This window comes from Sitodiplosis mosellana, unplaced genomic scaffold (assembly GCF_009176505.1).
Source record: "Sitodiplosis mosellana isolate CC-2019 unplaced genomic scaffold, AAFC_SMos_1.0 Smas_scaffold_5, whole genome shotgun sequence".
Classification (NCBI taxonomy): domain Eukaryota; kingdom Metazoa; phylum Arthropoda; class Insecta; order Diptera; family Cecidomyiidae; genus Sitodiplosis; species Sitodiplosis mosellana.
In genome coordinates this window covers 4137334-4160848 of record NW_022595248.1, presented here as the reverse complement: position 1 = coordinate 4160848, position 23515 = coordinate 4137334, and the positions used below count along the sequence as shown (strand labels likewise).

General features: G+C 35.2%; 7 protein-coding genes across 7 annotated transcripts; 2 read left to right on the top strand and 5 right to left on the bottom strand.

Moving 5' to 3' along the window:
* LOC129567012 (heat shock protein 70 B2-like) lies at nucleotides 1-520 on the top strand (the record flags this gene model as incomplete). The annotated part of the gene is made up of 1 exon (XM_055443461.1): nucleotides 1-520. A coding segment is annotated over one exon (366 nt), but the record flags the coding sequence as incomplete, so codon positions are not given.
* A 187-nt stretch (nucleotides 521-707) lies between these two features.
* On the bottom strand, nucleotides 708-3818 carry LOC129567073 (sensory neuron membrane protein 1-like). Its single transcript, XM_055443617.1, has 9 exons — nucleotides 3317-3818; nucleotides 3133-3231; nucleotides 3022-3057; nucleotides 2923-2945; nucleotides 2318-2726; nucleotides 1824-2238; nucleotides 1270-1349; nucleotides 1028-1206; nucleotides 708-951 (listed from the first exon to the last, which is right to left on the bottom strand). Exons 1-9 carry the CDS (start codon nucleotides 3452-3454, stop codon nucleotides 759-761), a joined length of 1572 nt encoding a protein of 523 aa, XP_055299592.1. The 5' UTR covers nucleotides 3455-3818; the 3' UTR covers nucleotides 708-758.
* Nucleotides 3819-4739: 921 nt separating this feature from the next.
* LOC129567011 (sensory neuron membrane protein 1-like) lies at nucleotides 4740-6865 on the bottom strand. The gene is made up of 8 exons (XM_055443459.1): nucleotides 6687-6865; nucleotides 6585-6607; nucleotides 6003-6411; nucleotides 5761-5917; nucleotides 5440-5697; nucleotides 5235-5314; nucleotides 4991-5169; nucleotides 4740-4887 (listed from the first exon to the last, which is right to left on the bottom strand). The coding sequence occupies exons 1-8, from the start codon at nucleotides 6795-6797 to the stop codon at nucleotides 4740-4742; spliced, it is 1365 nt and encodes a 454-aa protein (XP_055299434.1). The 5' UTR covers nucleotides 6798-6865.
* Nucleotides 6866-8811: 1946 nt separating this feature from the next.
* LOC129567010 (sensory neuron membrane protein 1-like) lies at nucleotides 8812-11021 on the bottom strand. Its single transcript, XM_055443458.1, has 8 exons — nucleotides 11007-11021; nucleotides 10812-10936; nucleotides 10686-10718; nucleotides 10172-10580; nucleotides 9674-10088; nucleotides 9541-9596; nucleotides 9277-9455; nucleotides 8812-9187 (listed from the first exon to the last, which is right to left on the bottom strand). The coding sequence occupies exons 1-8, from the start codon at nucleotides 11019-11021 to the stop codon at nucleotides 8989-8991; spliced, it is 1431 nt and encodes a 476-aa protein (XP_055299433.1). The 3' UTR covers nucleotides 8812-8988.
* A 1304-nt stretch (nucleotides 11022-12325) lies between these two features.
* LOC129567115 (protein ABHD13) lies at nucleotides 12326-15158 on the bottom strand. Its single transcript, XM_055443715.1, has 5 exons — nucleotides 14419-15158; nucleotides 13762-14345; nucleotides 13451-13521; nucleotides 13260-13367; nucleotides 12326-13011 (listed from the first exon to the last, which is right to left on the bottom strand). The coding sequence occupies exons 1-5, from the start codon at nucleotides 14570-14572 to the stop codon at nucleotides 12900-12902; spliced, it is 1029 nt and encodes a 342-aa protein (XP_055299690.1). The 5' UTR covers nucleotides 14573-15158; the 3' UTR covers nucleotides 12326-12899.
* A 117-nt stretch (nucleotides 15159-15275) lies between these two features.
* Nucleotides 15276-19281, top strand: LOC129567113 (DNA repair and recombination protein RAD54-like). The gene is made up of 9 exons (XM_055443713.1): nucleotides 15276-15766; nucleotides 15933-16511; nucleotides 16628-17128; nucleotides 17224-17485; nucleotides 17558-17714; nucleotides 17891-18233; nucleotides 18373-18435; nucleotides 18514-18677; nucleotides 18786-19281. Exons 1-9 carry the CDS (start codon nucleotides 15764-15766, stop codon nucleotides 19108-19110), a joined length of 2397 nt encoding a protein of 798 aa, XP_055299688.1. The 5' UTR covers nucleotides 15276-15763; the 3' UTR covers nucleotides 19111-19281.
* On the bottom strand, nucleotides 19098-20947 carry LOC129567114 (uncharacterized). The gene is made up of 2 exons (XM_055443714.1): nucleotides 20487-20947; nucleotides 19098-20357 (listed from the first exon to the last, which is right to left on the bottom strand). Exons 1-2 carry the CDS (start codon nucleotides 20802-20804, stop codon nucleotides 19428-19430), a joined length of 1248 nt encoding a protein of 415 aa, XP_055299689.1. The 5' UTR covers nucleotides 20805-20947; the 3' UTR covers nucleotides 19098-19427.
* Between the last annotated feature and the right edge of the window lie 2568 nt (nucleotides 20948-23515).

The following is a 23515-nucleotide window of genomic DNA, read 5'->3' as shown; positions in this document are numbered from 1 at the left end:
TCTGAGGCCGAACAATATCGTGAAGATGATGAGAAACAACGCGAAAGAATTTCTGCTCGTAACAGCCTGGAAGCATATGTATTCAGTGTGAAACAAGCAATCGACCAAGCTGGTGACAAATTGAGCGACGATGATAAATCAAAGGCACGTAATTGCTGCGAGGAAGCCATCAAATGGATTGATAGCAACGGATTGGCCGATAAAGATGAATTTGAACACAAAATGCAAGAAGTCAGCCAGATTTGCTCGCCAATCACGACGAAGATCCACACTGGTGGAGCGGGAAGTGGACCAAGCAGCTGCGGCCAACAAACTGGAAACAACTTCAACAGTCAGCGTGGTCCAAAAATTGAAGAGGTCGATTAAATAAATCATGATGAACAAATAAACCAAAGTCATAATGCACAAATTTGTTGACTAGTTGATAAGGAAAATTTGAATTCAAAATCACAGTCAATGTAACTAGAGTTAAGGAAAATAAATAAACTATTTAATTTATTCGGTATGTTGAATCAACAAAAATATAATCTTTTATTGTAAAGATTTTTTTTCTAAACGCTATTAGCTTCCGCCAACATATTGGGTACGTAGCTTTGAACATTTTCAACACTTGGACTAATATTTCAAAAATTGAATCTTAATTTGATCTTAAAATTTTGATAATATGCGAGTGAGTTTAGCAATATTTCTGCAGCACTAACATGTAAACTATTTGCTCAATGGCCACTGCTGTGGAGTGCAAAGGTAAATATTCATTATCAATTGCTAGCCACTTCGATCGATTGTACATTTGGATTTTCCACCAATACCGCATCTGATTTAGCTGAAATCGAACGCGTTTCATTGCTTTCATTTTCACTTTGCAAGAAGCCGGCAACTGCGCCGATAATTAGTCCAACGACACCTCCGATTATGCATCCATATTTCATTAGTTTTTGAATTCGTAGGCCCCTTCATATTTTTGCCAGAAAAATAATTTCAATGGATTAATGAAATACCTTTGTAATTAAAGTCCGTTTCAACTTACATAATCAGCTGATACTTCAACATGTTGGTGTACTTTTTTGATAAGCCAACACCGTTTTCGATCCACATGAGTGGCAAGTACATCGATTGCAAGTCTTTCATGTACGGAACCTCTTCAACTGGAACAATTTCGAAATTCGCTTGAAGACGACCATACGCCTCGACCGGTGCGCCAGCAAACTGAAATACATTTTATGGTCAAATTCGTATAACAATAGAAAAAATGTTGGCTCAGACAAGAACCTGATAGAAATTCATGAAAAATTCATGCTTTTCTGGATCGGGATTCAATCCAATCACTTTCTCAAGCACCGCTGGATCAACTAATTTTGTGAAGAAAAACAAACGACAACAAGAATTATTGATGAATTTGATAAAACAAACAAGGCTATATATACAGTCATGGAAATTTAATTAGGACCGGCATTGAAATTTCAGTTTTTTCCCATTAATTCTGTTATTTTACAAAAAAATATTCATGAAATGATGTTTATGAGAATATTTGAAGTTTTTATAAATGGACTAGACTATCAATTTCATTATTTTCGGTAATGGATATCATTTATTGATGAAATTGCCCAAAAACTGCGGGAAAAATTATTAAGACTTTCCATACAAAAAATGACAAAATTTTTCGAAAAATCGGAAATTTCAATGCCGGTCCTAATTGAATTTCCATGACTGTACGTTGATGATTTCCACTTGTCATATTTTTTTAGAATAAATTGTGTAATCTGTGCTAAAATTAATTTCATAGTGTCCATATTCAAGCACTAAATCAAATGTTGATCAAATACCTTTGTAAAAATGTGGGGCCGAAATCGCGATAGGTGTGCCGACACAAGGATATAGATCAAGTAAACCTTCGGGTGGGCAAAATTCTCCATCGCGACAGTAGCAATTGGGTGATCCGTATTTTGTAACATCAAAACTGAGTGTAAATTGATTGGTTTTTATGCCAGCATATTTCGATGGACGTTGATATTCAGCCGTCATTGCCCGACACATTTGTGGAATGAAAATAGTGAATCCTTCTTCTTTCTCATAAAATGGCGGGAAAATTGTTCCATCTGTGCCGGTGATCTCGTTACATTCATCCTCATACCACGCGTCCATTTCGATTAAACCGTTGTACTCCAAAACGCGACCAAGATCACGGATATTTTTCTTACCACGAAGCGCTTTGAAACGACCAATGCTTGAACCATTCGACTTAACGTGAAAAAGATGAATATATGAATGAATACGATTAAGAACAAAACTAAAGAAGAATAAGTTTGTAAACACTTACATTGCCAAACATAGAGAATGAGAATGCGGTTTCATTGATTCGCCGAATTTCGGCATAGTCACCACTGTCAAACTCTGAACAAACTGCGTTGACTTCGAAATCTTCTGACGAACAATCAAGAACGACACCATCATACAGCAAATCCCATAAACGCCCAGTGAAGAAAATATCTTGTGGATTTCGCAATAGTCCATTCACTGCCGTTTGGATGAATGCCAAAAGCTCTGGTCGATCAACATTAATCGACAGTATCATTGCCAACAGGAGCGGATGTGCTACGGTGACGAATTCATTGCCGGTCAAACCGGGACCATTTCGTTCCGGTTTGTATTGGTACGTATTTCTGTAATCGTATTCCATTGTATCTTCTTCATTGTCGTCCACAATTTCAACTTTGTCTTTGAATTCTCTATAGAAAAATCGCGATTTTTTCATGAAAAATAAAATTTGAATGTTTTAGCACTATGAACAATGCAAATTTTAATTCAATTCAAAGATATTTGGTTTTCATTGATTTAATGAATCATTCGATTTTTTGGAAAAATTGAAATTTCAATCGAAAATTTTGAATTAATGTGATAAAAAGTCAATTTTTGTATACTTACTCAAAGTAGTATGGGCCAAGTTCCTGTAGAAAATATTAAAATCAAAGATACAAATTGAAATTGCATGAAAATGTGAAAAAAATGCATTACTCAAAGTACCTGTAATATTGGTTTTCCGCCAGCCAAAACTTCGTCCTAGTGACAGAAAAAAAACATAGTTTGAAACCAATGTAAAAATTGAAATCTTGACATATTGGTCATTTATTATACCTTGTTTGTAACATTAAAAATGTACACTGAAAAATCTAGCGCGAATGGAACCTTCTCATACATATCTCGCGTCATTGTTCCTGGAGTCACGCGAAGTTGCTATTCAATGATACCAATTAAAAAAATATAGGAAAATGTAAGCAGCCAAATTGACCAATTTCATCAATACAATCAATTGACATACCATTTTCATGGCCATACGAATGATTTTGGGCATTAAAAATCCTGCAAATACCACACCGACTGCTATAGCTCCGGTTGACATCAAGAGGATTTTAACGTAGTTCATTCGAACAAACGAATTTTGAAATGGTAACATCATTTTGCACCGATAAACGAATTAGTTTAACGATTTTAACCGAATTTCACATCCAGAAAGGACAAAATCTGATTTTATTCCCTTTTCTTTACTATTTCACGTGTGATGATCAAACTTATCGAGTTTCAGCAAATTATATGTGCCGTTGATTTGGCACTGTTTTTAAAGTTAATAAATTTCTTTGAATCCAATTTAGACAGAAAAAATATCCAAAGAGTAATAAAATATTTCTTCAACTAGAAATTAAAGGCAAATTCACAATAACGACTAGAGCTATTGAAACAATAATCCAAACTGAGCTCGACCAATTGCTGACACAGTCAAATGACGTCGTTTGATTGGGTAAAATTCGAAATCCATCGAAATTAATCGGCATATTTTGAAAAGATCAATAAAAAATCATTTATTTTTCAGGGTACTCGGTAGAAAGGCCTCGAATAATTACTGATTCATGGAAGGATGGCTATTTTCCCTTTGAAACAGAAACATTGAAAGCTAGTCATGACCATACACTGTTTTTCATATGCACAAGTATTTGCTAAATGGACTTTTGATCGATTGGTTGTAATTACGGTGCTATTTAAAAATGCTTCGTGTACACTGGATTCGATTTAATTCCTCATTTTTTTCTGTTTCATTGCTGCTGTTCGGGAAAAATTGTGCGCATTTTTTTTTATTAGAGATGACTTCAGCGCACCCCAGTATTTTTGTTGTTTTTTCGTTCTACTTTAGCTTTTTAGCCAGGATTTTTTTTAAATAATATTTTCTGTAACATAACGAAGAAGGGAGAACACAAATACTCGGGTGCGCTAAAGTCATCTCTGTTTTTTATCATTTTCTCCATGTGCTAAATGTCCCTCACAACGACACGTATTCAATATATCTACACACGATTTGAATCGAAATGGCCTTTTGATGGCCATGTAAATTCCTTGATGTTCATGTAGTATGTTCCATATTCATCTTGTTATTTCTATTTTCATCCTTAGAAAAATAAAACACCAATGTTGAATATTTCATCATTAAGCAGCAAACCAAGCTCCTAACAGTACACACTTTTGTGTGAATAACATTTTATTCGGATTCTAAATCAATAATTGGCGCGTGGTGCAAGCGATTTAACTTTAGCGTCAACAAGCGATTTAACTTTAGCGTCAACAAGCGATAGCATTCTTTTGGCATTAACATGAAGCTTGAAATATGCATTTTTCATGTATTCTTCAAGTCTATGAACTCAAATTCATTGATCAATTTAGACTTTTTTGCAGACGATCAATATTTTTCATCGCTACTCATCACATCGATTGATAACACTTTTGGATGGATGGTCACTCCATTTTTCCGTTTGAATGTAACCAGCAATACCACCCATAATTAAACCAATTATACCTCCAATGATACATCCATACTGCATTAGTTTTTGAAACTTCAACGCTCTATATTTTGGGAAGTTTTTAAAATAATTAACGAATCCAAGAATGATTTTCGGTTTTTGGAAGAATAGTTTTTTCGGTTTCCTTAACCAAATTCATTACTTACAAAATGAGTTGATATTTCAGCATGTTGATAAACTTTTTCGGCATGTCAACACCGTCTTCTAACCACAGGAGTGGCAAGTACATCGGCTGCAAGTCTTTCATGTAGGGAATTTCCTCAATTGGAACTACTTCGAAATTGACTTGAACTCGTGGCATCGCAGACACTGGAGCACCAGCCAACTGAAACATATTTCAAATTTAAAAACCAAATTTGCACGATAGAACACTTTAAAATGGATAAGAACCTGATAGAAATCGAGATAAAATTCATGCTTCTCCGGATCTGGATTTAATCCAATCAATCTCTCACCAACAGCTGGATCAACTAAATTCGCAAAAAATTGTGTTGAAAATCGGTTTACCATGAATTGATTCGATTCAATTGGAATCTGGTACAAATAATAATAATAAATGATGACAAGAGTAATAATTGGTGGTGGAGTTACATGCCTTTGTAAAAATGTGGCAATGAAATCGCAATGGTTGTCCCGACACATGGGAATAGATCAAGAATACCTTCAGGTGGACACGAGTCTTCATTACGACAATAACAATTGGGCGATCCGTATTTTGAAACATCAAAACTCATTGTATAACGATTGGTTTTAATGCCAGAAAATTTCGAAGATTGTTGATATTCAGCCGTCATTCCTCGACACATTTGAGGAATATAAATGGTGAATCCGTCTTGTTTTTGCTGAAATGGCGCTGTAATTTTTAAATTCATTGAGTTTTCGTATTTTTCTTCGTCTTTGAAGAAAATTTATTTACGGAAAATTGTTCCATCTGTGCCTGAGACTTGGTTACATTCATCCTCATACCAAGCGTCCATTTCTGATATACCGTTGTATTCTAACACCTGGCCAACATCCATGATATTTTTCTTTCCACGGAATGCTTTGTAACGGCCAGTGCTCGAACCATTCGTCTGAAAACCAATGAGAGAGTAGGTACGAGATCATACGAACGAATATAGATGAATTATAAAACAACATGCCCATAAAAAGATTTACATTGCCAAACATAGAGAACAAAAATGCAGTGTCATTGATTCGCCGAATTTCTCCATAGTCGCCGCTATCGAATTCAGAACACGCTGCAGTGACTTCAAATTGATCAGAAGAACAATCTAGAACAATACCATCATACAGCAAATCCCATAAACGACCCGTATAGAAAATATCTTGTGGATTATGTAATACGCCATTGGCTGCCTTATGTATGAATGACAGAAGATCTGGTCTATCTGTATTGATCGCCAGTATCACTGACAAAAGTAGCGGGTTCGCTACAGTGACTATCTCTTCGCCCGTCAAACCAGGACCATTTTTTTCAGGTTTGTATTGATATGTTTTCCTGAATTCGTATACTATTGTATCTTCATCTTTGTTGTCCACAATATCAAACTTATCGATGTATTCTCTACGAAAAAATGAGGATTTAGAAAATAATATATTTTTAAATGATATGTACACGTAGAGGGAGTTTTGATCCCGAAGGATGAAAACTGCATGTTATGTTCCAAATACGTGTTATTTTCCATTCTTTTTAAAGAAAAATGTTGCCATTGATATTTGAAACTGATCAATTCTTACTCAAAATAATATGGCCCAATTTCCTGAAAGATGAAATTGAAATTAAAGAGAAAATTTAATTAAAAATTACATTAATCAAAGACGTTGGATACTCATTACTACCTGTAATATCGGTTTTCCGCCAGCTAAAACTTCATCCTTGTTGGTTACATTGAACATATACAATTTATAATTGAGTGGGAATGGAATCTTCTCGAATATTGTTCGTGTCATCGTTCCGGGCGTCAAGCGAAGTTGCTATCCAAGCACAACAAATTCATAATGGTTGATTAGTTGCAATAAGAAAACGTTCTATTTGAACTTTCAACCATACCATTCTTATGACCATACGTAAGATTTTTGGAAATACAAATCCTGCAAATCCGAAGCCAATAATAATTATAGCCAAGAATGAGAATAAGAGGAGTTTTATGTAACTCATTCGAGCAAACAAATTTTGGATTGGTAACATCATTTTGAAACGATCAAAAAATAATGTTTGCAATTTCAACCGATTTTTTTTTCTTTATTTTTCAATTCTTTTTCTTTCGTTTATGAATAATTTAATAATTCGAGTTTTTTCAAAAGCTTTTTGCAAATATGAGTCTTTTGGAAAAGTTTCTAATTTTTAAAGTCAATAGGATTTTAAGTAACTTAAGACAAAAACATTAAAACCATCCAAAGCTGGTTGATTGATTATACAAACTGAATGAGCGTGGGATCAAACATTGGTTACGTATTCGAATTAATCGGTAGCTCATACAACCCAATGAATATATATTTGGTATATTTCGAAAAATCAGAGCAAAATCATTAATTTTTCAGGGGTTATTGCAGCGTAATTGCTTATTCGTCGAAGGATCTCAATGTTTTTATACGTAAAAACAGACTAAATTAGTCATTGGTTATGAATCGTGGCATTATATTGATCGAAAGTGCAAACGGACTTTAAACCAGTTGGTTGCAATTATAAGGGTAATTAAAAAGACCTCGTGTGCTTTGACTTGAATCCATTTCTCCTTGATGTTGTTGTGGTTTGAATTTTTATTATTGTACGCGCTGTTTGCAATCCAATCAAATTGGTTTAACCTTCGATTGTGGTAGAACAGCATTTGTGTTTGCAGCAGCTGTGTTTCATTCGATAACGTCTGTCTTTTGAAATGTACACAAAAACAAGTGTTGATTATGGAAAGGTAATAAACGTCATGTGTTTCTAAAACCAATGAAGGTTCAGTGAAATGCTTCATTATCAATATTTTATTCATCTATTCTATTTTCCAATTGCATGTATATTCAGTAAAAAAGGAACACCTACATTTGATATTTTTTTTAAAATCAATTCATAAGCCTATACACTATTAATGTCAGTATCAAAATGAAATTCATATTTACAGTTCTGTATTTTTTTCATTCCAATTGAACTTGTTTATGCACATCACATTTGAAGTTAAGACAACGGCATATTTCTCGAGGAGTAAAAATAACGCTAAAAAAATAACGAAAATTCGTCAGAAGGACAGGCTGAACAAAATATTCAACACATATCTTTATCATCTCTTAACCGTGCAATGTATTGTACAACGTAAGAAGCATTTGCTTCATTGCAATTTTCTTTTATATTTTCGCACATAATCTTCTTTCTCAGCGAGATTTTGTCTAGACTGTAAAAAGTGGCATTTTTATCAAATTATCCGATAATTATATTGGATTATTTCATAAATTGCAGTCTTTTAACTCCCTGTGATTTCTCTTCTAGACAACGGCACGAAATTTAATAACCATTGAACTATTGATTGAAAATTAACTAATTAGTCAAGATGGACACAGATTATGAGTTTACAGCACTTATAAAAGCACCTCAAAGTGCCTGAACTCAAAAATGATGAAGATGGATATGACTCAAAAGTGGAAACGAATGCATTTGAGTTCTTTTCTGTTTCGTTATTTCGATGAAATTTTTAAAAAATTTGTTTAATCTATTACCAAACTTCAAACACAAGTACGTATCGCTAAATTGGAATCATTACTTAGCTTAAATAAAAAATTCATATAATAAGATAGATTATATAGACATAAAGATACATGATGCTTCTGGTTAAATGCGTCTGGTATCAACATTATTATTTAAATCATGGATTAATTTTATTGTTGCTATGTGTAGAGTATGCTATCGTTACTGAATAATTAGAAACTTGAATTTGTCGCTAAGAGCATTACACGGTGCATAAAGTGAATGCTATGGAAAAGGTGGAACTGGTACAAAGCGTTCGAAAGAGTTGAAGTAATATCTCAAATACGTTCGATTAATGCTGAAGTAACAATGTTTTTTAAGCGTAAAATAATTGTTTTATTCAATGCATTTTTTATTCCTTGAATAATTTGTTCAATTCAGACGTTGTCCTAGATAGCAAAGGTTAATATTTATTTATTCATTGCTAATTACTTCGATTGATAACACTTGTGGATTATCGATCAATTTATTCGAATCGGATTTGGTTGAAATCGTACGCGTTTCATGCTTTTCGCCATCATCTTGAAAGATATATAAAACTGCACCTAATACTACCCCAAATAAACCTCCAAAAATACATCCAAATTTGATCCAATTTTTAATTTTCAATCCCCTTGTTATTTTACAGCACAAAAAAGAATTTAAAAATGAAGTTAATGAAAAAAAAACTTTTCATGTTTGAAATTCAAAAGAAAAACTTACAAAATGAGTTGATATTTCAGCATGTTGACATATTTTTTCGGTAACTCAAAAGCACTATCAAACCACAGGACTGGAAAGTGCATCGGCTGCAAGTTTTTCATGAAGGGAATATTTTCAACTGGCGTAACATCGACATTGATCTGCACACGAGCATTTACTTTGACCGGTGTACCAGCAAACTGAAACCGATTTTATATTTGAAATTAAAAAAATATTCGAGGTGGATATATCGTTTAATACCTGATAGAAATCCATAGAAAATACATGCTTTTCCTGATCTGGACTTAATCCTATCACTTTGTCACGCACAGTTGGATCAACTTGATGAATCATGAAAAAGTAAATTATAATATTAAAATAAAATCTGGTTAAAACAATAAATGGTTGATTTACATACCATTTAAGAAATGTGGCGCTGAGAGTGCAATAGGCGTCCCGAGACAAGGGAAAAGATCAATTATACCTTTGGGTGGGCAAAATTCTCCATCGCGACAATAACAATTGGGTGATCCATATTTTGTAACATCAAAACTGAATGTATAGTGATTGGTCTTAAAGCCAGCATACTTCGAAGGACTGTGATATTCAGCCGTCATTACTGAGCACATTTGTGGAATGAAAATTGAGAATCCTTCCTCTTTCTCAGCAAACGGTGGAAAAATCGTTCCATCTGTGCCGGTGATCTCGTTACATTCATCCTCATACCACGCGTCCATTTCGGTTATGCCGTTGTATTCCACAACACGACCAACGTCACGGATATTTTTCTTACCACGAAACGCTTTGTAACGGCCAATGCTCGAACCATTTTGCTGGAGATAAAGAAACAAGTATAACTTGTTGATTGATTGTAAGAAAAATTGAATTTAAACAAGAATTGACACTAAATATTTACGGTGCCAAACATCGAGAATTTGAATGCGGTTTCATTGAATCGCTTGACTTCTCTGTAGTTACCGCTATCGAGTTCAGAACATGCCGCAATGACTTCAAACTCGTTTGAAGAACAATCGAGGAAAATGCCGTCGTAAAGAAAATCCCATAAACGACCTGTGAAGAAAATGTCTTGTGGATTATGCAATATGCCATTCACTGACTTATGTATGAAATCCAAAAGTTGTGGCCTCTCTATCTTGATCAATAGTATGGTTGATAAAAGAAACGGATGTACTACGGTGACTATTTCATCGCCCGTCAAACCAGGACCATTTTTGTTAGGCTTGTATTGGTACGTATTCTTGAATTCGTATTCCACGGTATCTTCATCTTTATTATCCACAATATCAAATTTCTCTTTGTGTTCTCTGCAGAATAAAATAGGCATTTTTGGATTTACTATTTTAGCGCGAAAATAAGATTCGGAATAATATTTATGATTTATTAAAAGTAATATTAAAATAATATCGTACTCAAAGTAATATGGCCCAATTTCCTGTAATATATCACAATAGCAAAATTAAAATTAAAATTTTGAACAACTTAAAGTAGTATGGACCAAAATAAATCATTTTGAACAAAAACTTTCCTGTAATACAGGTTTACCGCCAGCTAAAACTTCGTCCTTATTGGTCACATTGAATATGTAGAGTGTAAAGTTGAGTGGAAATGGAACCGTCTCGAACATTTTTCGTGTCTTCGTTTCGGGTGTCACACGGAGTTGCTATTCAAACACAAGACTTCATCAACGCAAAATCAATTGCAAATGTTTTATTTTAAGATTTCAACCATACCATTTTCATAGCCATACGTATGATATTGGATAATAAAAATTCTCCAAAAGCAAAACCGAAGGCTATAGCCAGTAATGAGGCTATGAGAATTTTTTGGGCGGTCACGGGGGCAAACACATTTTGAATAGATAACCTCATTTTGCTCAGATAAATTAATCTTTACTACTCTTTTTAAAAAAAAATTCTTCCGTTTTCAAAAGTTGTATAACGAAATTAAAACCACTTCAAATCTGAAGAAATATATTTCAACAAGGAAATATAAAATCCGTTTATGATATGATTAATTCATTTTGGATATATTTGAGAAATTCACAAGAAAAATGTGAAGCATCTTGAGCTGTTTGATTGAAAATCCAAACTGAATTAGATTGAAACTGATCGAGAAACAAGTGGTTGATTTTCAGGGAGAGTTCAATACGTAAATGTGGTGAAATGATGTATTCGTTATGGATTTTCCATTGAAAAACATACCAATTTAGTTGTAGGACGCAATGCAAGGTAAACAAGACCGCAGAGCTTGGCTTCGCTCCGCTCTGCGTTCTTGAGTTTTTAGTTACTTAATCTATTTTGTTGTTTTACAACAAACTATTTTTTGGCGCACTACATGAAATGTATTTCATCAAAGTAACTTTGAAGTAATATATTTATTTGCAAAATGAATTACAAGATCTTGGTTTAATTTCTTTTTTGAAATATACTGCCTTTGGTTTAAATTAAATAAATAATATGAGCATAGAATCTAAAATCACTTTAATTCTGGTCAAGACTCAGAAAATATTATACGAAAAATTAATGTAATTTTTAAACAACATTTGATAATAAAAATTTGATTGGCGCTTTGAGATATTATGCACTTATTTGTCGTTACTGCCACTGTTTTGAATTAAATAAAAAAATATGAGCATAAAATTCAAATTCACCATAATTTGTTTCAACACTCAAAAAGTATCTAGGAAGAAAAAATAAGCAGATTAGTAGTCCTACATTTCATGTAGTGCTAAAAAAACATATTGATTGGCCGAGGAAATGGCTATTTGACTGGTTGGCAGCAATTATAAGCGTAATTAAAAACACCTCGTGTGATGTACGATTTGGATATATTTGTTATTGACCTTGTTTTCTGCAGTTTGATTCATCCACGCGCTCGTTGCAATCCAATCAGATTTAACCTTTTCAAATAAAAAATGATTGAAACAGCTGAATTTCATGCGATGGCGTAGGCGCTTTGAAATTTATACACCAAACAAACTTTGTTTTCCGCAACTGCAAGCAAAAAAGGTCATGTATCCCAGAAAAACAAGCGAAAGCTCAGTGAAATGTTTGATTCAATTTTAATATTTTATTCATTTGTTTGCAATCAATTAGTGTATTATCCAATGGCAGAGGTATTCAGTAAAAGAAAGGAAGAAACGTCCACATTTGATATCATTTAAAAAAAAATCAATTCATCATCCTAAACGCTATTTAATCTAGGTCAGTAACAGAGAAGAGTGTCTAATCAGTCTATGTTAAAAGCAAAATCAAAACAGTATGTGCTAAAAATTAAAAACGAAAAAATGATTTGTTTTTCTCCAAACTAAGACAAAGGCACAATTTCCATATGTTCACCTTCTTCTACTTCGAACTACAACAAAGCACAAATCCAATCACTTAATTGCCATTTTGTATCACGGTGCGATTAATTCTCTATTGATCCTCTTAATTCCAACTTCATATAGTGATTTCATTTTGGATGTGAACATTGCCAGCCTTCCAATTTTCGACTCATGGACTTCTGCTGGTTCATTCGTCGATGTTCCATTTTTGGCTTATGATGGCTGCGAAACTCACAGTGTAAGGGCTATTTAAATTAACAATCAAACTTCAAATTCCTATCTAAATGCTTGACTAAAATTAAACTTCTTCGATTTTTGGCCATTCGTCTTTGTTTCGAGTAGGCGGCTTTTGGAGAGGACCTCGTTGTTCCTTGCATTCCGATAAAAATCGCACTAAACCGTTGTAGTATCTGGATTAGGAGGAAAAAAATTAGAGTTGAAATTTAACTGTTAAATATAAGAAAAAATGCCAAAAAAAACTTAAAATGAAAGAAAAATATGGTTTTTGTCAATCAAACTTTGGACAGAATGAATAGTTTTAAATGCATTTTGTACTGCAAATGAACATTGGTTAAATATGGGCTATCGAATGACCAAAAATAGCAATTTTTAAATGTAAAACGTATTTCGTTCCAAAAATAATAAACAAAAATCCCACCCATTTCCTGTCCATGTGTCATTGTGAGTGCCACCGGCAATCTGCAACAATTCCTTGCGTAGACTCCCACATTTTGAGTATAAATGATTCATCATCCGTGGTGGAACGCTGAAAATTTGTGAAACACATTTTTATCAAAGTTGTGATATAATTTATCATCGCGAAAATTCCACCACTTGAACGATACTCACAGCGTATCAGCCAGTCCTGATACAAAGAGGCACGGCGTTGAAAAAAAATGAATTTTATATGCTGACATATACTGAAAATAGAAAATTCGATTTATGAATTTAATTTGTTACTAATTGAAACCTATTGAAAACATTAATCTTTGTATTATGTCTAATCTTACTTAAATCATCTACTGAAGTCTAGCGAATAATTTTCAAAAAGTTGTCCAAAAAGGGCCAAAATAAACAATTCGAATGCGCAATATGCGCATTACACCGTGAAATAAAAAATGTTGTAACCAAAATTTGATATTGACCCATTTTTCTCTCACCTGATTTTTGTAACAAAACAATGGTAAATACTTTAGGCCTGGATGAATCAATTCGGCGGCCATTTCAGGTATGCCGGTGAATGTGTTTTCCAATATAACGCACATGATTCGTTGATTGTATTCCGGATCGGCAGCCAAGTCAATGGCAACGGCTCCACCGAGCGATCGACCAAAAATGCATATTTGATTTAAGTCAATGTCATGCCGTGTAAAGAGATAGTCAAATGTAGCCCGAGCATCAGCGTGCAAACCGCGTTCGGTAGGTACACCGGTCGATAGACCATAGCCTCGATAATCCACCAAAAGAATATTACAACGGCACGTAAAAAAGAGTCCAGTTACATTTTGCAATCGATGTCCCATGTTGCCAGCATTGCCGTGGAAATAAATGATGTTTGGTACAAGCATGCCGCTTTGGCCGGGATGTCGTATCCAAAACGCGTGCAGAATCACATTGTCAGTCGATCGAATGTGAACCGTTTCGAATGGCATTTTGTACATTGAAGGCATTGGCACATAGATTCGGGAATGTTGTGGAATTTCCGGGTGATAAAGTAGGTTATCTTGCACTTGATACAGAACATCTGGAATGGATAAATTTCGATTAATATGTGTGTTTTCGCTTCAAAATGGTTAAAAATATCAGAAAATACATACATAAAATAGTGGAAGTGAGAAGTGCTAGCGCTACTAAAGATCCATAAAAGCAATAAACGATGAAGCATGTGAGCAGCGCCGCTCCGGACGCTGTCCAAATTTTTAACGGAATACTGGCTATAATGCGAACAACAAGCAAATCTTTGATTGCCATTTTGCTGGGTGATGATTCGCGTCAAGCGTTTCACAAGTGGAAAACTGTTGTGTTAATTGAGTTGAAATTGTATGTGTGTGTGTTCCATTTGGGAATTGAACAATCAATTCCATGCCAACAAAATGGAATTAATCATTTTCATGCGTTTTAGTCGCTGTAATTGCCATTTCTTTGTTGGTTTGACGACGTTTTTAAAAATATTTTTAATTCGAAGTATGTGTTGCAAAGAATGGTTTGGGCATAATACGTTTCAATTGACATTAGTTTGTATTATGCTCATAACCAATTGATATCTGTCTCTCAACTTTTGTCTTTTTCAACTGATTGGCCAACGTAGGCAATTTCGTTTAGTATTTGCACTGAAAATCAGCAATCGATATATAAATAGACATGTGGCACTTAGATACCTTTATTAATCACACAAATTATTGCTTGCATTTGAAACTAAATCGGAAAAAAGACGAATCAACAACAAAGAAATTATCGCATGTGGGTGTGATACGATATGAATTGGTTGCTTTGGAGCAAATAATTGACTATGTCAAACAACTCGATCGAATTTTTTCTTCTCTTTTTCTGTTTCTCTTTTCTGTTTTGCTCAGCACTTAATCAAATTTGACATGTTTTGTATAGTTGCAGAAAAAAACACACATTGACGTTTTCCAGCTGTGCGTGTGACGTCTTCCTTAAGTACAACCATCTACTCAACGAAGTTTGTTTTGACAGTTGACCACGGAACATTTTTCTGCTTGCAGTTGTACCATTCAGACGCGTTCTTTTCTGTTTTTCTTCTGTTTATTTCGTCGTTGCTTCATTTTACATCAAACATTCAATTTATTACATTTTGATACTTAATAAGACTGAATCAAAAGTTAACATTTATCATAGACAATCGAGAAATTTTTTGTGTTTTTTTTTTCAACAATTTAGTTTGAAATACTTATCGAAGAAAAGGGTTCTGTGGTGATTGTTTATAGTGGCACATTTTGCCGCGCAATTTTAACACAAACAATAACAAGAACGAACAAGTTTTGTCTCGTACAACAAAGCAAACACGAATGCACACTGCGACTGTCTGGTGTTAACGGGAATCGGATTTCCATGTGATTTCGGCATGGACAATTTCACATTGTGTATTTTTGCTAGTGTATACGCTGTTGAACCATTGTTATCTGTTTAACGGCAAACAAAATGGTATGAAGTCAAGTGTTTTTCATTCACATTCAAACCATTGGATTTTTTTCCATATTTTGACCCACAAATTTTGAACAATAATATTTTGTGCACATTACCATTTAATTTTGTTGAATTTTTGAAATATTTTTCATACATTTTTTCCCATTTTTTTTTTCATTCACAGCGACGAAGTTTAGCGCCCAGCCAGTTGGCGGCGAACCGTACAATAAACAAAACTGTCAGTGGAATACCTCTTACCGTGGGCCTGGGAAGTAATACTACGACCGGATTCAAACCATTCAAAAGTCCATTGATTGGCGGACCACAACCGAAACGAAAATGCCGCGAAGAGAAGAAGGAAAACCGTTGCATCGCACCAACGCGACCCGTTCAATCGATGAGCACATATGAAGAGTTGGTGGCCAAACTGCTGAGCAAACCATTTAAAGTGCCCATTCCAGACTATGTGCCCGATACACATGGAAATCGTTGTCTCGGCCTTCGTCGAACAGTTATTCGACGTGCGCTTCACGATCCGAACGCTTGCAACGCTCTGGTACTGTACATACCACCGCAAGAACAAGGCAAAGTCAGCGAACATGAGCGGCTTTTACAAGATAAATCAAAAGTTTTGGTTCACGTGGTTGTCGATCCAGTGGTTGGTAACATTTTACGGCCGCATCAACGTGAAGGTGTTCGATTTATGTACGACTGTGTGACTGGTGTAAAAGGTGATTTCCATGGTTGCATCATGGCAGACGAGGTATGTTTCATACTTGGCACTAGCATTATTTTCATTTTAACGAATTTTTGGATGAAAAAAAAAATGTTTTTTTTCCTAATTTTCTGAAATTCATGATTTTCTTCTTATTTTTCCAGATGGGTTTGGGTAAAACACTGCAATGCATCACACTATTGTGGACACTCCTGCGCCAAAGTCCAGAATGCAAACCGACAATCATCAAAGCGATTATCGTTTGTCCAAGTTCACTGGTCAAAAATTGGTACAACGAATTTGGAAAGTGGTTAGGTCATCGTATAAATGCATATGCTGTTGAAAATCAGGCAAAAGAAGAAACATCACGTGGACTGGAACGATTTATGGCGAGTCAAAGTGCCCGAACCGGTTGCCCAGTGCTCATTATCAGTTACGAAACATTTCGAAATTACGCAAAGATCTTGTGCGAATCGGAAGTTGGACTGTTGCTATGCGACGAAGGTCATCGATTGAAGAACTGTGAAAATCAGACGTACAACGCTCTGATGGGATTGAAGACGAAACGACGAGTTTTGTTGTCCGGTACACCAATTCAAAACGATCTCACCGAATACTTTAGCTTGATTCATTTCGTCAATCCAGGAATGCTGGGCACACGAAACGTAAGGCTAATGACAATTGCAAAAAAAATACCTACTGAATTTGTTTCTTTCTTTATTTGTCAATTGAATTTTCATAAATCTCATCGGCTCTGCAGGAATTCAAGAAGAATTACGAGAACATCATTCTGCGCGGCCAAGATGCCAACTGTACTGACAAAGATCGCCAACAAGCCACTGAAAAAGTCACACAATTGACAAACATTGTCAATCAGTGTTTGATTCGTAGAACGAATCAAATTCTCACAAAGTACCTGCCAGTCAAATTCGAAATGGTGATTTGCGTTAAACTGAGCAAAGTCCAATCGGACATTTACAAAAGCTTTTTGGCATCGGATAATGTTCGCAAAGCGGTTCTTGGTAAGTGATTGAAATCGATTTTGCGTTGATTTCGTAAAATGTTTTTATTTACTGATACAAAATTTTACACAGGTAAAGAGAATTCACCAAACACAATGACGGCACTCGCAAACATCACGAATCTCAAGAAACTATGCAATCATCCTGATCTTGTCATGGAAAAGATCACCGATGGTGTAGATGGTTTTGCCAACACTGCCAAATACCTGCCTGATGGATACAGCAAAAAGTATGGACATCTTTTATTTTCATCACTCTTTTGTTGTAATCAAGTGTTTGCCATTATTTATTTTTTGAATTCTTATTTCTGTTTTTTTTTTACACTCACTCTTTTCTCCCTATTCTTATTTTTCCTCTCACTTCTTCTAAACTACAATACATTAATACCCGAATTGCACATTTCAGAGATCTTCGTCCGGATTTGAGTGGAAAATTGATGCTGTTGGACATTATGTTGGCCAGCATAAAATCAAACACCACCGATAAAATTGTGTTGGTTTCGAACTACACACAAACATTGGATATGTTTGAACGTCTGTGTCGAAAACGTGGCTACGGCTATGTCCGACTCGATGGCACAATGACAATTAAAAAACGTGGAAAAGTGGTGGCCGAATTCAACAAACCCGACTCAGATCGATTTGTTTTTATGTTGAGCTCAAAAGCTGGCGGCTGCGGTCTGAATTTGATCGGTGCAAATCGATTGGTTATGTTTGATCCCGACTGGAATCCAGCCAATGACGATCAAGTAAGTCTTCTCGTGGAAATTCTTCATGAAATGAACAAAAATTGAACTTTATTGATGAAAGTAACAATTTTTCATCTTTGAAATTATAATTTTTGAATACGGTTTAATTAAATTGTCTGTTTTTACCGAATGTCCATAGGCAATGGCTCGAGTTTGGCGTGATGGACAAACGAAACCCTGTTTCATTTATCGAATGCTTGCGGTAAAGATATTTTTTGTAATTCAATTTAAAATAGTACATTTTAATTGAAACCTTTCGATCTTATTTTGGTATTTCCAGGCGGGAACGATTGAGGAAAAAATCTTCCAGCGTCAAGCTCACAAGAAGGCACTATCGAATGCCATCGTTGACAACGAAGAAAATGGTGAACGTCACTTTACGAAAGATGATCTACGTGATTTGTTCAGCTTGGATGAACATTGTTTGTCTGATACTCATGCGATGTAAGTTTTTGATATTCACATAGAATTTTTTTTTCGGTATAAGAAATGGATTTCAAATTATTTCAATTAATTAATTATTATTGTATTTTTACTTTCTTCTCAAAATAGCTTCAAATGCAAACGTTGTGTGGATAACGTTCAAGTGAAATTACCACCGCCCGATTCCGATTGTACATCGGATTTATCACAATGGTATCATTGTTCCAACAACAAAGGCATATCGGATGATATTCTGAGCCAAGCCTGGGATGTGTCAAAGTGTGTTTCGTTCGTGTTCCACCATCGGTCAAGCCAAGCCGAAGTGAAACTCGAAGATGCAACCGAAAAGATTGGCCAAAAAAAGAAGAAAAAGCTTTACAAGGACAGTGATGAAGAAGATGAAGACATGGATTTCGAACCAGAAGATGATGGAGACGAAGATTTTGTTTTGTAGTTTAATTTAAGTTTATTTCGTTTAATTCAAAGTTTTCTTTATACATATATATATATCGCCTAGATTTGGTTTCATTCTTTGAAGTCAGGTAAATTTATTAATTAGGTAAACTTGAAGTGTGAAAAAAATGTGAAACATGAAAAGATAAATATGAATATATATATGCGATAAGTGTGGTTGTTTTTTTTTTGTTGGTTTTTTAGTCTTTTAGTCCCTAAACGAATGAGCAGATCTTTGAAATTCAAGTGTGAGGTATTGAAAATGTTCCAAATGTTGACTTTTGTTTGTATACATTGTGTTGGTGTATTACGTGTTGATTAGTGGTCGTTGAATGAGCAATCGTGTTTCCATCCCATTTGAAGTAGTTCAAACTGTTCCCATGAGCGCTTACATTTGACACAGGTCCATTCTTTGTCGACAAAATGTTTTTGCTTGATGTGATCCTTCAGTTTGACGGCCCACAGTGCACCTTCAAAACTTTCGTTGCATGATTCACACTTCAAGGTGAGACACTTCTTGAACCGATCCCGTAATGTCTCTTTGATTCGATCGCCTTTCTTCACGAAAATATTTTCGAAAAATTCGTCAATTGCATCGTACCAAACATCAATTTGATCCAATGTAAAATCGCATCGACGGATCCAAAAAATCGCTTCGGGATTGATGGTTTCGCGTAACCTAACCTTCAAATTGTTGTTGTCAGCAGCGGCAACTGCGCCTGAGTCATTGTCAAACACTCGATAGTATTTTTGTTCATTTAGGAAACGTGTGTGTGTGATTCGGGTTTGAATCGATGCAAATGGTACGGTGGCGATGTTATCGAGTATTTTCTGGAAAGATTTTTCAATTTCAGGCAACTTGGATGGTCCAACCTCGTATAACGGTGCGGCTTCCATCAACGATTTCACATACGTTTCCACCATTTCTTTGCATACCATTGCATATGTTTTGCTTGATGGCACTTTTTGCAGGTATCGAGTCTCAGCCGGATTCTTTTGTGTATCAATATTCAGCATTACCTCGTCTCCAAACACAATGTCACGTACACAGTTTTCCTTAAGCTCGTGATTGAATGAGAAATGTTCGAGACTAATGTTAATTTTGATGCCGGGCCAATTCAACAATTGCGTCAAATTGAGATCAGGAAATGGCGTTTGGGCGGGATAAACCGATGGCGTTTCTCCAATCAATAGGCTTCCTTTTACCGAAAATTGCATGTTGTACAATTGGTGCTTCTGGGCTGTGACCTATAACAAATACATTCGATTTATTTTTAAATTGTCGCATTTTTAATAATAAACCAATTAAAATACTTTCTCCATCATGAAAATTAGTGAAAAAAAAACACAATGATATTACCCCATGACTCAACTTACATTCAATGTTTTTTCTCGGAACACATTTGGCGTCAAACGAATGTAGTGGGAACGCTTTGACATACTGCGTTTTCGGTCCTTGCTCGGTGTTGATGTCGATTTATTTCTGTTTCGATCGGCATTTCGTTCTTTTTGCTTTGGAGTACCATCTTCAGATGATTTGTGCGATGAATTTATCCAATTTTCGTGCGGAGTCTTATCTTTACTGGTTTCGATTCCACTAACTGGAGTTTCAGCACGACTTTGTGTTGTCGATGTTACCTCCATATCTACGTCCATACTCTCGTCGATAACTAAGCAATTATCGTCCGAATCCATTTTTTCCGCTTTTTTATCGCCGATTGAGGAAAAAACACTACTTTTGTCACGTAAAATATGCTTTAAATTTACTCAGTTGCTTGCTATGCGGATACGACGTGATTAACAACGATTTTTTTGTTTACATTTGACGGCGGGCAAACTGACAACTGTCAAAATGTGATGACATTTCATTGTGTGAACAGACCTTAATGCATTCAACTCATTTCTGCTGTTAAACTCGCCTTAATTTATTCAAACGATTGATGGATTTTTTTTTTTGAAATTCAAATTTTCAACACTTCATTTACAAAATCAACCGTTTTGACAGGTATTTCTATCGAAATTATATCTTAAGTTGGATAGTTGAACTATTTCACATTAATATTCATTACTTACATTCGGATTACTTTCCGTCATTTATATAATATCATTTGAGTTGATTTGATTCCCACTGATAAGAATAATTTTTGCATCTAAATTAAGTAATAGGTTAATTACCAACAAATTTCGTTTGACCTTTTTTCCACTTGACCTAAGCGCATACATATAGCTGAAGTGCATAATAAATTGAAATCAACGATGGCCATTAGTTAGTTTTCGAATGGCATAATATGGAAATACGCGAGTGGTTTTTGTTTCCATTCTAATCCAGTTGCCGTGATAAATGCCGTTGCCATTCGGAATGGTAAAACCTCAAAACGACGATGAAATCACGTGCAAATCCATATGAAAATTTTCGGGAAATTGTAATTGAATGAAATGCACACGTCTTGTAATTCAATTCGCCTAATGCGATATATCGTCAGTGTGTATGTGTGTGAGAGAGAGAGAGAAGGAGAGAGTATCATAAATGGGGCGGAATGTGTTATCATGATGATGACGAAATACCGAGAGAGCTGTCAACTTTGCTTCATTACTTTTGTTTCCTGTCCATCGAAATTTCTATCAAGCCGCATTACCGCGCGAAACGAGCAAACGAAAGCGAGCGAAAGGGCGCGGGGCAACGAAAATGTTTCATCTCGATTAGTGTCCAATTACACTAATGCATCTGCACGTGTGCCAAAAGGAACGCTGGTGTGTGTGTGCTTTTTTCCTTTCTTTCTCTCCACATATTATCATCGCAGTCATCATCGTTATCAATTTTCCAAATGTATTTCGTTTGCTTGCTGTGTGTGAGCTACGCTCTTGCTTATGCACTGTGTGTATGCTGTGTATTTGCCCGTTCCCGCTCGCACACGGTCGCTCTCAGTCGTCGATTTGGAGTAGAGTTGGAAAAGTTGCGGCGAACGATTTTCACACAAACACAATATGCTCATCTACGTCAAATGGATTCAAAATGCTTTTAAGTGATCTTTTTTTTTCGTCATCGTCGTCGTCGTTGTTTTTGTTGTTGTTCGAACGCAATAGAAGAAGAAAAAACATAACGTGGATTGATGTTTTATTCGAATGAGCGTGAATTGTAGAATGGAATGACAGGCTGTGCGAAATGAAGATATTTCGATTCGTACATATCTTAAAACTAGACGAAATGTATGCAACCATTGCTAGGACTAGAGAAAGAGTGAATGCCAACTAGAGAGAGAAGGAAGAGTGTATGGATGATTGTGCATACGAAAAACAGATACACACGCTCACAACCCTCATTGCGTTGAATAGAAAAGTTCTGAATGCCAATGAGCGAAAATGTTGCAGAGAGTGAGTCACACATACGAGAAAGGAGAAGCAAAAAAGCACTGACTAAACGCAACGATAGGCTAATGCAACATAGATTCATTAATTTGCGAACACGATTTTTCAATTGCCATTGACAACGACGCTACTCAACGGAATCACAAAGAATTAAGTGCTAATTGCAGCCCTAAAAACACTGAAGAATATAGGCAAAATAATATGATGAATTACCGCTTCATTTCCCAGCGAACAATCAACCAAATGGAAAATAGTAATGACAATTCACATTGAGTCATCCCGCTGCCGTCAAAATCATTTGTTTTGAAAAAATAGGTTTTTGTTTCATTTTCGTCCTACTGTTTCAGGCCTGTCCAAATCTGGTGCCACTGTGCCGCTTGTGGCACCTTGGCACCGAGAACAGATTTTTTATTTTTTTCGTATTAAATATATTATTCTTCATTCTTTTCGGCATGAAACGATTTCGACTCATAACAAACGCACACTGCACTCGATTCAACTAACAAATTCTCGTTAAGAATGAAATAATCAGTTTATATAAACAAAGCGCGCCATCGATTATAGTTTGAAGAGCTGTAACTTGAAAACAATTCAATCAACTTTAGATCCAACAGTATCATTGGATAGAAGCATCCTTTAGGAATCATAAACATGCTATAGCATAATGATATTATCACTCGTTCGATTTTAAGTACCAAGGTTCGTTACTTGTCAAAAAGCGTTACATATATGAAACACGGGGTGGATTCGAGTTAAACGGAAATTCAATTCTAGGTAAAAACTTCTTGAAAAGTGCTTGATAAACTCAATAAAATAAATACATTTTTCGATCTTTGCAAGTGCCCTATGACACACACGGAACAAGTTTTTTCTCAGTATTAGTGATATTTTTCTCGAATCTGTGCCATAGATTTTTTACCACTACGAAGAATTTATTTCATGGAAACAAAAAGTTGGCTGTGTTGGTACGAAATGCAACAGTGACAGATTTTTTTTTCTTTTTTATGTGATTTGTATCGGATTGTAAGTATTTCTTTACG

Coding starts and splice junctions, on each gene's coding strand:
- LOC129567010 (XM_055443458.1), bottom strand. Junction 10,719..10,811: donor GTTTTAGCTGGCGGTAAACC/TGTATTACAGGA, acceptor TTGCTATTGTGA/TATATTACAGGAAATTGGGC. Junction 9,188..9,276: donor CTGAAATATCAACTCATTTT/GTAAGTTTTTCT, acceptor TAAAATAACAAG/GGGATTGAAAATTAAAAATT.
- LOC129567073 (XM_055443617.1), bottom strand. CDS start 3,454: ATGATGTTACCATTTCAAAATTCGTTTGTTCGAATGAACTACGTTAAA. Junction 3,058..3,132: donor TTTTTAATGTTACAAACAAG/GTATAATAAATG, acceptor TTCTGTCACTAG/GACGAAGTTTTGGCTGGCGG. Junction 1,350..1,823: donor GGCCCCACATTTTTACAAAG/GTATTTGATCAA, acceptor TCACAAAATTAG/TTGATCCAGCGGTGCTTGAG.
- LOC129567115 (XM_055443715.1), bottom strand. CDS start 14,572: ATGGCAATCAAAGATTTGCTTGTTGTTCGCATTATAGCCAGTATTCCG. Junction 14,346..14,418: donor TCTCACTTCCACTATTTTAT/GTATGTATTTTC, acceptor TATCCATTCCAG/ATGTTCTGTATCAAGTGCAA. Junction 13,012..13,259: donor GACACATGGACAGGAAATGG/GTGGGATTTTTG, acceptor CTCCTAATCCAG/ATACTACAACGGTTTAGTGC.
- LOC129567114 (XM_055443714.1), bottom strand. CDS start 20,804: ATGGATTCGGACGATAATTGCTTAGTTATCGACGAGAGTATGGACGTA. Junction 20,358..20,486: donor TCCGAGAAAAAACATTGAAT/GTAAGTTGAGTC, acceptor TATTTGTTATAG/GTCACAGCCCAGAAGCACCA.
- LOC129567011 (XM_055443459.1), bottom strand. CDS start 6,797: ATGACACGAACAATATTCGAGAAGATTCCATTCCCACTCAATTATAAA. Junction 6,412..6,584: donor ATTGGGCCATATTATTTTGA/GTAAGAATTGAT, acceptor ATTTTTTCGTAG/AGAATACATCGATAAGTTTG. Junction 5,918..6,002: donor TGTTCTCTATGTTTGGCAAT/GTAAATCTTTTT, acceptor ATTGGTTTTCAG/ACGAATGGTTCGAGCACTGG.
- LOC129567113 (XM_055443713.1), top strand. Junction 17,715..17,890: donor CCTGATGGATACAGCAAAAA/GTATGGACATCT, acceptor TGCACATTTCAG/AGATCTTCGTCCGGATTTGA. Junction 18,436..18,513: donor TCATTTATCGAATGCTTGCG/GTAAAGATATTT, acceptor TGGTATTTCCAG/GCGGGAACGATTGAGGAAAA.